Here is a 12,940-nt window from a genome sequence, read left to right as displayed (position 1 = left end):
CCCTGACCTTTCAATTATTTATTACTTGCTCATGTGTAATATGCAAATGCATTTGGAATCATTAATCTCTTATAGCATTAACTCTTTTTGTTGACTAAATTTAAGCTAGGTTTTATTCTTCCACAGATTTATATGGATTAATATTCAATTCGAATGAATAATATTTTCTAAATATGCAATTCTATTAACCTTGTACAGTACTGCTAAGCTCCATTTTAATAAATATCTAATAAGTAAATTTTGGATTTTGTAATCATAATGAATAACAGCCAAAGTACTCAAATTATTATACAGGGTGTTTCAGTTAAACGTTTCAGAACTTCTAAGAGGGGTAGGGTACATCCTGACAACTCGAAATCATATAGCAATGTGGGGTCAGAAATGCTTTCCTGAAGCGGTGTTGTACACAGAAGCACCATAAAAAGAAAAGAGACCGTAAGTGAGAAATCGTTTTAATAATACATGAAAAGAAGCAAAAGGTACATGGATTAAAGTAAGTGTTCGAAGTTTCTTCCACGGGCTACAGTGCACGCCTCACATCTCCGACGCGTGGACATCCGAACATTCTGGAATACTCCAGGCGAATTTCGAATTTCTTCGGCAGCTACTGCGATTCTTGCAACCAGCTCCTCAGCATTGTCAACAGGGGTGTCATAAACTAGCGATTTCATATGACCCCAGAAATAAAAATCAAGACATGATAGGTCGGGTGACCGAGCAGGCCAACGCACGGGACCACCACGTCCTATCCACTGTTGACCAAATGTGACATCCAGGTAGTTACGAACATCTCCGCTATAATGGGCAGGGGCTCCATCGTGTTGGAACCACATTGTGTGTTGCGTCGATGCAGAAATCTGTTCATCTCTCAAAAGTTGTGGCAATACTTGCTGCAGAAAGATCAAGTAGATAGGTCCGGTTAGACGACACGGTAACAGGTAAGGTCCGATGAGGTGATCTCCCATAATACCGGCCCATTCATTGACCGAAAATCGAATCTGTGCTGCACGACATCGCACGACGACTTCTGTGTACAATACCGCTTCAGGAAAGCATTTCCGACCCCACATTGCTATATGATTTCGAGTTGTCAGGATGTACCCTACCCCTCTTAGAAGTTCTGAAACGTTTAATTGAAACACCCTGTATATACAGGCAACCCCCATATAACACTCTTAGAGAACTGCGGCAAACCTCGCATAACATGGTATTTTTGAGTTTGTGCAGGAAAACACTGCTATTATGTTGGATGTAATTTATTTTCCAATACAGTAAGACCCCCATATCCACGGGGGTTATGTTCCAAGACCTACTGTGGATGGCTGAAACAGCAGATATAAGCGAACACCTGCTGATCCCATATACGTGATTTTCTTGTAGCTACATACGTATAATAAAGTTTAATTGATAAATTAAACTTTAGTGGGGTTTTTCTCACTCGGTGGCCGAGTTAGTCTGTCTCAGGCAAGGTTCCCATCCACCCCCAGAAACTGGGGTTTTTTTGTCCAGCAACAGGCAATTCGACCAGAGAACGCACAAGCAATTTAAAGTCATAATACATATACAGGGTGTTTCAGTTAAACGTTTCAGAACTTCTAAGAGGGGTAGGGTACATCCTGACAACTCGAAATCATATAGCAATGTGGGGTCGGAAATGCTTTCCTGAAGCGGTGTTGTACACAGAAGCACCATAAAGAAAAGAGACCGTAAGTGAGAAATCGTTTTAATAATACATGAAAAGAAGCAAAAAGGTACATGGATTAAAGTAAGTGTTCGAAGTTTCTTCCACGGGCTACAATGCATGCCTCATATCTCCGACGCATGGACATCCGAACATTCTGGAATACTCCAGGCGAATTTCGAATTTCTTGAACAAGAACGCCAAGTTAGTAGGATGGATGATTACACAAACGCAGAGTTAGCCGATATGCATTTGGCGTACGGGGCTGCAAATTGTAGTGGGCCAGCCGCACAGCGTTTGTACGCGGAACGACATCCGACGAGGCGTATTCCCAGTCATAATTTCTTTGCAAGACTGCACCAGAGGTTAGCTGAGAGAGGTTCATTTGAAAGAGCTGACAGGGACAGGGTAAGAACAGCACGGACTCCAGCCGTCGAACAGAATGTGCTGCAGCATGTACAGGGGAATCCAAGAACGAGTACACGAAGTCTAGCAAACGCAGTCGGGGTTTCCCATTGCAGCATCTGGAGGATTCTCCGAGAACAAGACATGCATCCGTTTCACGTGCAGCGTGTCCAGACACAGCAACCGGAGGATTATGCACCTCGTATTGCTTTCGCACAGTGGTACCTTGGAAAATGTGCTACAAATCCCCTTTTTCCTGCTGAAGTGTTGTTTTCCGATGAGGCACCCTTCACAAGGGAAGGAATTTTCAACACGCATAACGACCATATCTGGGCGGTCGAGAACCCACATGCAATACGACGTTGTGCAGCACAGATTCGATTTTCGGTCAATGTATGGGCCGGTATTATGGGAGATCACCTCATCGGACCTTACCTGTTACCGTGTCGTCTAACCGGACCTATCTACTTGATCTTTCTGCAGCAAGTATTGCCACAACTTTTGAGAGATGAACAGATTTCTGCATTGACGCAACAGACAATGTGGTTCCAACACGATGGAGCCCCTGCCCATTATAGCGGAGATGTTCGTAACTACCTGGATGTCACATTTGGTCAACAGTGGATCGGACGTGGTGGTCCCTTGCGTTGGCCTGCTCGGTCACCCGACCTATCATGTCTTGATTTTTACTTCTGGGGTCCTATGAAATCGCTAGTTTATGACACCCCTGTTGACAATTCTGAGGAGCTGGTTGCAAGAATCGCAGTAGCTGCCGAAGAAATTCGAAATTCGCCTGGAGTATTCCAGAATGTTCGGATGTCCATGAGTCGGAGATGTGAGGCGTGCATTGTAGCCCGTGGAAGAAACTTCGAACACTTACTTTAATCCATGTACCTTTTGCTTCTTTTCATGTATTATTAAAACGATTTCTCACTTACGGTCTCTTTTCTTTATGGTGCTTCTGTGTACAACACCGCTTCAGGAAAGCATTTCCGACCCCACATTGCTATATGATTTCGAGTTGTCAGGATGTACCCTACCCCTCTTAGAAGTTCTGAAACGTTTAACTGAAACACCCTGTATATGGGTATAGATAAGAGATTACGGGTGGCCCTTATATAATAATTTGATCAATTAAACACGCAGTAAGACATTACCAACATTAAATATGGTAATAATAAAGTACAGCAGACTCGATTTACCGGGATGCTTCAAGACTCCCAATTTAAAAAAAGAAATCAAAATTCAAGTAATAACTAGAATAGGTATAAACAGATATTTTGCAAGACGTAAATAAGCAACAAGAACCAGCATTATAAGTCGTCATTGGGAGATTAGTGTACCTATTATCTTGCAAAATCAGATGAATAATTTAGACACTACGTATAATTACCCCAGCCAAACTTCATTCTGTGTGAACTATTTTAATACCCACAAAATGCAAATATGGGTTCTGACACAGCTGGGGATAGAGTTGACAATGGGATTTGGTTATACATGGTGTCTCAGAAATATTGGTACAAACATTTAGGGGAGGTAGGTAACATCTAAAGGAATGTGAATCACATAGGAACCCATAACCGGAAACAAAACAGTAGCAGACGCACAAGAAGCAGAAATGACACAAGACAGTAATTAGTGGCAAGCATTTATTTGACATAATATTAACAATGGAGTATGAGACAGATGCATTTCATGATGTTACAACAGGTGCTCAAAGGTTCCATCATGAGACACGATGCATGCGTGACACCGACACAGCATGGATTGGCAGACAAGGTCGAACACACCTGGAGTTTCTTTGACAGTAGCAGCAGTGCAGATGAGTCTCACCACGAGATCTATTTCAGTCTCCACAGAAAGAAATCAAGGCTCGATAAATCAGGTGAGGGTGGGGGCCAGGCAACGGGTCCACCATGGCCAATCCATCGACGCCCAAAACGCCTGTTCAAATGGTCACGAACACACCTTCCATAACGGGCAGGCGTCCTGTCATGTCGAAACCAAATGTTGCATCTCACATTTGCTGGAACATCGTCAAGTAACCCTGGTAGAACTTGTTCAAGAAAGATCTGATATTTAGCCGAGTTCATGCGGGATGATAACAGGTATGGGCCGACTAAGCAGTCACCGGCCATACCTGCCCACACATTTATTGCAAAGCGATGTTGTGCCCCATGGGGGCACACACCATGTGGGCCCTCTGGTAATCCATACACTAGGTGCATGCCTGCCAGCTCACATATCAATGCATGCTCTTCGTGCGGCAACTACTGCTTGAATGAGTAAACCAGAAATTTTCCCTTTCGCGAACTGATCAACAGCACTGTGTACCGACTTACGGTGACATTTCCGGTTATGGGTTCCTATGCGATTCACATTCCTTTAGATGTTACCTACCTCCCCTAAACGTTTGTACCAATATTTTTGAGACACCCTATATATTGTAACTATACAGGCACTCCCCAACTTGCACAATACTAGACTTCTGTATTAACTTAAAAATATCATGAAACACATTTTGCATCCCACAGGAATAAGTGGAGGTACTGTGAAAACATCAAGATGACCCCAATAAGTTTTTTTGGCAAATCGCTCCAAAACCTCAGGAGCGATTTGCAAAATCGCTCCCAAGGTTTATCACTCTAAAAGGTCATTTTTATAATGCAGTGCTACCCTTTCATCATTATCATAGGTTCTGTTATAAGAATCAATTTTGAATGGCATCGTGGATATTTTTCTAAAGAAAATTTCTGGAGGTCACGACCGTAAACAATTTTCACTTTCCAGTTTATTGGGCTTTTCTGTTAGTGCAATCTATTATAAACAGGTAGTAAACTCTATCTTATTGCATTTGCGATAATCCCAATAACTGTAATCGTGTGGGGATCATTATTGTGGTGAAATGTGTTCCCCTTCACTGCATTCTTCAATCATATAAGAAACAAATAAAATTTCAGAATCTTTTCTTCATTCCTATTTACTTATTACAATGACGAAGGGAAAGCAAAAATGGAAAGTGGTTGCAGTGTTAGGAAACCAAACAAAATTGATTTAGAAACGAAGATGAAAATGATTAAGTAAGAAGCAGGACAAAGTTTGTCATAGGTTGCACAGGAATTAGGTCTCGCTGCTCAACAGTGAATACTATTTTAACGGACAGTGCACGTATAAAAGAACATGTTTAAGGATCAACACAATTAAGATCAACTTTGAATACAAAAGCATTCGGGTGCTTTTTGTGATCACAGTTGATCACAAAAAGCACCTGTATGTGTGTGTCCTGCCCGTCATAGAAATTGGAACGGGTTCAATATACTTGTAATGGTCATGTGTACGTAAATACATACCATCACCGCAGGTGTGCCACAACCCATATTTTTGTTATATATTTCAAGGAACTTGGCTGAGAACAGTGATATGCTGTAAGCTGTAATTGTCACAGTAGCTGTTTGCGACTCCAGAGCATTACATAATCTTTAGGTAATTATGCACTTCGCCACAAATTCTGCAATATTAGGTTTCAAAATTCCAGCAAATAATGAAAGGATGCTTCAACATTGCCAATTTGTGATAGCCTGTCAAATGTGCATATTTATGTTTACATATTAATATGCACATGCATATAAACAAATGCACTGGCACATGGAAGTTTTAAGTTCCCATTCAGTGCACAATTGAATAAGTTATCCACAACTGTTGTAATTTATTGATTTCTCCCTCAATTAACTTTAAACTATTCATTTTCTGTTCTTCATCCCACATAATATATGATGGCCACCAGAACTATGTGGACACCCACTCATAGTTAACAAATGCATGAAATTAAGATGTATTAGATATTTCAAACTAAACAATTACAACCACATAAAGAAGGTACAATGAAGGTATCTAATTAAAAGATCAGCAACTGTGATAGTTAACAGCTTCAGTTTTATTTCATACATAATTGCATTATCTGTTAACAAGTTTCTTTTGCTTACAATACAACACATGAAAATTATTCATTTTCTTCAGACCGCAGACGTGCATGGGCATTGGTAACCCTAACAGCAAGCTGCTGAGCCCTTTCAACTATATCTTTGCGCTTTTTAGATGACACACCATGTGCTATCTCTGCACAAAACCTTTTATTCTGCATCATTAACATTTCAAGATCCTGTAAAATCAATTTTTCATATATTTTAAAAACAGAACATCTTTTAGTTCATAATTTTTCTGAAAAATGGAAAGACTACATTTTTTGTTAATAGAATCAAGTTGGATAAAATATTATCAGTTACAACATTAATAAAACATAAGAAATCCAACTTCCAATGAATAATCCTTATTTACACTCACAATACAATAAAGCCTTTTTAATTCAAGGTTCAAGATCCCAAAATGTTTCAATGTAAATCAGGCCGTAAAGGAATAAATCAGTATTAATCAAGATAAAATTTTACAGTTGAATACTATGCTATAGAAGATTTCCACAATACTCTCATCTAAAATGTTAAAAATTGTTTAATTTCATTTTGGTAGATGTGTTCTGAACTTATATTCTTCCCACATCCTGGTTTATTATGGTTGAGTCTGGTGAGGTTTCCACCCCCCCCCCCCAACCTCTCCACTCTCAACCACAATAAACCAAGAAGAAGTTTATCCCAGTGGGTTTATAATATGTTGACCAGAGGTAAACTTCCTGAGATCAAATTATTAGTTTTCATAATACAGACAGTTTTTTTTTTTTTTTTGGAGGCCTTAAACATGAATGTATCAGAAACTATAGTATTAATACCATACATCGATAATTCGAGAAGACAGAATTTATTAGTTTATATTAGACTTGAAATTGCAGCATGTTGTAATTTTTGGGAAATACATATGAAGGAAGGCTGTTCCCGAGAAAAGTAGAAGGGATACTTCTACTTCTTTGAAGAAGAGAAAAAGTTGGCTTTGTGAGTTTAAAATTGGGCACTGAATGGATGCTGCATGGTTGCAGCAACATATTTACATTAGTTTGGAAGAGAGATGGAAATTATAGATGTCAATTCAGGAGAATAATGCCCATGGATATGGCAAAAAATTCAGCAGAAAGAGAACATCTGAGACAGAGTGGAGAAACTTAGCAACCTGACTGTCCTCTCTTGAATGGACTCTAGAAGCCTGAAAAAGATTATGGATGACCACCCCAGGGAGTACAATATTGCATGGTTGGGCATTTTTGTACAGAGTGAATAGTTGTTTAAAAGAAAAGTAATGCTAAGAACAAGAAGAAATCAATGTGTATTTCAAAGTGGATTAATGCCATATTGGCTCAGAAGTATGTTTATGTCTGACATCATTTCCTTTGTGTGTTCAATGCTAGCTGCCTGGAACCACATTTAGATACAGAAACATTTCTGATATGCTTATGCCAAGACAGATTAGAAGTCAGAATAATCCCTAATGGAAATGTGATGTTCGTTAAGAGATCTGAGTATCATCGAAGAAAAGAACAGAAGCAGTAGCTCCTTTTCATAAAGTATGACCAAGTTTTAAAAGAATTGAAATTAACTAAGTTATATTTGTTCCAATGGAGAATTACTTGGAGATCAGCATTTAAGGAATTGATGGCGAATATCTGAGAACATGAAGCTGTTTGTGTAGGGCATGGTTTCTTAAATGGGAAGGTGCTATCATCAGCAAATCTATGAATAGGATTCTAAATCAGTGGAAGGAGGACATTAATATACACAAAAACAGTGGCAGACAAAACTTAACTTTGGAGAACAGAAGCATAAATAAAAAAGTTAGATCTATCTAGACAATACAATCACCTGGGGCTACCAGCCAGAGGAAAAAAACTGGATACCCAATTGTAACAAACAGTCAGTAATCATAACATGAAAGCTTGGCAACTGCTTCAGATTCAAACCTTTTCCACAGAAAATGTAACAATCCAATATATCACCAATGGATAGACACTGGCAGAATACAGTGATCGTATGGAAGATTCTGAGATAGTTTCAGAGTTGGTAGTTAGTTTCTCCATTACTTTAGAAAGAGTAGAGGTAAGCACAATGGAATGATAACTGGGAGGGAAGGATATCACATTTTGGACCTGAATGGATATAAGCAAATTTCAAAATAGAAAAGAAAAAAAACACTAGTGGTATATGGAAGTGTAAATAGGTGATACAGAACAGGATTTGAGAACAAGTAGAGATATACCATTAGGACAGAGCTTTCTTAGCATCGAATGATCAATATCCTTCTGACATCCTTTTGATGGAAGGCAGACATGAACCTGGAGATTTGGATGCAAGCCAAATGTGACAAGCAACATTCTTGAACATGAACAGTCAGCACATTTAACAAAAACCCAAGGTTTATATTAAGGATGAGATTTTAAGGTGGAGTGTGGAATACAGGATTTAATCTCTACAAGAATAATTTCACTGACAAAATCCTTGCAAACATTGACATCAGAATATTTAAAACAGCAATCCAACTAATGGAAAGAGAAATCTCACTAATCATCCCCTTTTCATTTTTAATATTCCAAAGAAAACAAGGTCAATAATGTCCACAAGAGAAAGGCTCTATTGGAGAAGGAATCAACCACCAATTTGTGAGCTGAGGTGAAAGACTACCACTCACCCTAACTGTATACTTGGGTTTTTTTGCAAGGAAAAAAATCAAGTGTTGACTGTGTGGTATTCTAGTAGGCAAGTGAACAAGTTGTGCAAATCATCAGTTATTGCAAAATTCCTCCTTTTGACCAGATGGGTACCCATGACAAGAAAAATGAAGCAATCTGGAATTGTGAACATTAAAATCACCAAGGAAAATTACCTGTTAGGAAAGTTGGCTGGAGAAAGTTTCCAGAAAAGGAAACAAAGTAACAAGTGATTACTGGAGTTGGTAGAACAAAGGCAACAGATGAATTTAACAGAATGGGGAAGATATTAAGTCAGAGAATCAAAATTAATAGGTGCTTGACAATGAATATCAGGACCCTGAATACACATTACTCAGACCATCCGGAACAAATGGTAACTATCATTTAACCTTTCAAGACACTTCTATTTCATCATAGTTCACCTGACAAAGTAGAGGCAGTGATAGTTTACACTAGCTAATCCGGATGCCTCAGAGTTATCAAATGGAAGATTGGATCTTGTGATGTCCACCTTAACCTGAAAAAAACATCAATTATACTGCATGCTGGAAGAGTTGAGGGCCAGAGCTGTAAGCCATTTCATATCCCCTCAGAAATACTGCTGTGGTATCCACACCAGGCAAGTTACCCATCTTTACATTCATTCAAGAAACTCTGTCCCTTTTCTCAAAATGCAGCTTCCAAACCTGAACCCATATATACAAAATAATGCTTCACCATTGACTTGTGTATAATATAACTATCACCTTCATTATCCAAGGTGGAAAGATATGGTAACCCACTGAGAAAACATCGTACACTTTCCTGGATGCCTTCTTATGCGATGCAAATTTCCAGTTTACACCCTTTAGCAGTATCACACCTATGTGGTACTGCTAAAGGGGGTAAATCAGTATTTCGAAGATGTAGAATCTTACATTTAACAGTAATTAAATATAAAAGGGGTGTAAATCAGTCACAATGCAGTCATCCAATTTTTGGGAAAACAGGTTAGGTACTAGCACCAAAGGCAATTCACGAGGATATGGTTACAACAATTGGGAGGATGCCCCCTTCCTATTCCATTGTTAAAACATGGGTAGCAGAATATAAATGAGGGAAGTAAGGAAGGAGAGTCTGGAAGATGACCTCCACATTCCAGAAGTTTTTGCAGTGTGCATGATTTGGTGACAAGTAACTGAAAAGTATATTGTGAGCATCTTATCTGAATCAGGGTATCATATAATTAGTGGCTTAGAGGGGGAAACGGGTATTCTGGCCTGCCTCCATAAAATTCACTCAAGCACACCTTCGATGGTAAGCCTTGTTGTCACTTAGGTGCCAACAAACGTGTAGAGTGGTTCTCTTCAAGACGCCTGGTCAGCATGAAGAGGAAGAGACCAAAATCCTCCAACACATGACAGCACGATGAAACAAATGGCCCTCAGTCCCCAGTAGCTTTCACTCTGCCTCTTATGGCAGAGAGGATCAGAGTGGAAGCAGAGGGTGCTAAGAATCTCAGGGTATGACCAGGCTGCCATGCACGGAAACTGAACTTTGCCTGGTACAACGTAAGATCGCTCATCGGTGAAGACAGGATATTAGAGCTGAAAAAGGAATCAGAAAATGTGAATTGGAATATAATTGGTTCGGCTGAAACATGAATAAGAAATGAATCACATAAGTTTATAGAGTGAAAATCTGCTGTACACCAATGGAAACAGTGAAAGGGGCAAAGGTGGAGTTGGCTTTCTGGCCCATAAAGATATAAAAACAACATTTTGGAATTCAAAAGTACATCACCAAGGGTGTCAAGACTAATACTCAGGATTTCTAAGAGGTACAAGCTAAAGGTTATAATGATTTGTGCACCAACATCAAGCCATTATGATGAATGGGGGACAATCATTATGGGGGACTTCAATGCTAAGGTTGGAAAAAGACAAAACAGCACAGAAAGGGGAACTACAGGAAATTTTGGAATTGGTGAAAGACTTGTGGAATTTGCAGGATCTCAAGGATTGTCAGTAATGAACACTTTTCAAGAAAAGGGTGAACACAAAGTGGACATGGAAGAGTCCAAATGGATTAACAACTAATGAAATCGACTTCATTCTCACTAACAGAAGATATATTGTGAATGATGTTACCGTCCTGAATACGGTAAATATTGAAGTGATCACAGAATGGTAAGATGTACACTTGATATAGATGTAGGAAAGGAAAAAACTGACTTGAGTAAATAATACAAAGGTCTTTGAGATAACAGAAGAGGAGAAAAAGAAATATGTTCTGGAACTTAAGACCAAGTTCTTTTGCAGACTGCTCAGGACCAAGATATTGACGAGTAATATTACAACTTTCTGAAAGTGATAAAGCCCAAAAAAACCTATAGGTAAAAAGAAATCCAAAGAAGAAAAAATTAGTCAAGACACACTTGTCATGATGAACCAAATGCGACAAATGAAGAGCAAGATAAACACTGACAAGAAGAAAACTGAGTATACCGAGTTATGCAAAACCATTAGAGACTCAGAGAGGACATAAGATTTAACACAAGAAAAGTAGAACAGGCATTAAGGGAAAACAAAGGACTTAAATCAGCAGCTATGAGCAGTAATACAGAAAGACAAATGATACTGAAACTGAAGAATAGCAATGGTGTAGTTATAAATAGCAGAAGACTACTATAGAGAATTATACAAGGAGCGAGGAAATGATGCCAGCAGTGGGGAAGATGGATTGCAAAGTAGCAACACACATACCAGATTTTCTTCTTGATGAGGTAGGACATGCGTTGAAGAAAATGAAGAATCAAAACGCCCAGGGGAAGATGAAGTTACTGTACAGTTATTAAAATTGGGAGGAGGAGACAGGACAAAAACTGGCATGACTCTTCACAAAATGCATTAGAAAAGATGTGACACCTAAGGAGTGGAATAATGCAATCATAGGTTTGCTGCATAAGAAATGAGAAATCAGAAATTTCTGATTTATCTCATTTCTTATGCAGCAAACCTATTAGCTTGTTATCAAACAATTAGGACCAATCAACCGAAAGAGCAAGCTGGCTTTAGGACAGGATTCTCAACTATGGATTACCTTCGTGTAATATCAGATAATGGAGAAAGCAAAGAATATAAAACACCATTATGCCTGGCATTTGTGGATTATGAAAAGGCATTTGACTCCATACAACATAAGACAATGTTTCTCGAAAGACAAAGCATAGATACCTCATATATTATGATTTTGAAGAAAATATGAGAACGCTACCTCCTTTATTAGACTACACAAATCCAGTAGCAAATTTAAAATTATGAAAGGAGATTGACAAGGAGACAATATCTCCAAAATTATTTACTTGAGGAAGCTTTCAGAAGATTATACTGGTTGCACAAAGTAGTCAATGTGAATGGAGAGTACCTAAACCATTTATGATTTGCAGATGACATTGTGATCATAAGCCACAATCCCAAATAATTAAAGGAAAATCTTAATCAGTTATGCACAGTTGGTAAGGATTTTGGCCTAAAGATGAATATGGCTAAAACAAAAGTAAACAAGTATGCCACACAAATGGACACAATGAATGAAGGAGCGGTAATTGAAAAGGTGGAGTCATACTTATCTGGGACAAGTTATTAGCTATAATAATGATAAATGGCTGGAAGTCAAGAGAAGAATAAATTTTGGATGGATAGCATTCAGGAAATATTGCCACATACTGAGGGGCAATATCTCAAATAGTCTGAAACGTAAAATAATGAATCAATGTATACTACCCACCATGACTTCTGGAAGTGAAACTTGGGCACTCACCAAAAGAATGGAAGAGAAGCTGAGAACTACACAGTAAAGAATGGAACAAATTATATTAAGAATCAGACTGCTAGATAAGAGAAACACATGGATTAGGCAGCAAACAAGTAAAGGACAGCCTTATCAAAACTAAACTAAAATGTCTTGGGCAGGACACATAGCTTGAAGACATGACAGATGGACTAAGAAAATAACAGAATGGTATCCAAGAGGAGCTAGAAGAAAATCCGGAAGACAATGGCAGAGATGGATAGATGAAATTCACGAGTTTGTGGGTAGTAAATGGATGGCCATTGCACAAAACAGAAGGAAAGGAACTAGAAAGTTGCTGGAGAGGCCCTCATCCTGCAGTGGATTGAAAATGGCAGATGATGATGATAATAATAGGTTCTTGCTATGAAAAGAGT

General features: G+C 38.7%; 1 protein-coding gene across 1 annotated transcript in view; it reads right to left on the bottom strand.

Annotated features, from left to right (window-relative positions):
• Positions 1–6,002: 6,002 nt before the first annotated feature.
• The window catches only part of RpL32 (Ribosomal protein L32), a 92,281-nt gene continuing 85,343 nt past the window's right edge, over positions 6,003–12,940 (bottom strand). The window contains exon 4 of the mRNA XM_090371784.1: positions 6,003–6,245. Coding sequence (XP_090227910.1) covers positions 6,087–6,245 — 159 coding nt within the window. The 3' untranslated portion in view covers positions 6,003–6,086. The remainder of the gene's footprint in view (positions 6,246–12,940) is intronic.

The sequence above is a fragment of the Mastigoproctus giganteus genome, chromosome 4 (genome assembly GCF_048544385.1).
Source record: "Mastigoproctus giganteus isolate SK-2022 chromosome 4, ASM4854438v1, whole genome shotgun sequence".
Lineage (NCBI taxonomy): Eukaryota > Metazoa > Arthropoda > Arachnida > Uropygi > Thelyphonidae > Mastigoproctus > Mastigoproctus giganteus.
This window is presented reverse-complemented; position numbering and strand designations above follow the sequence as displayed.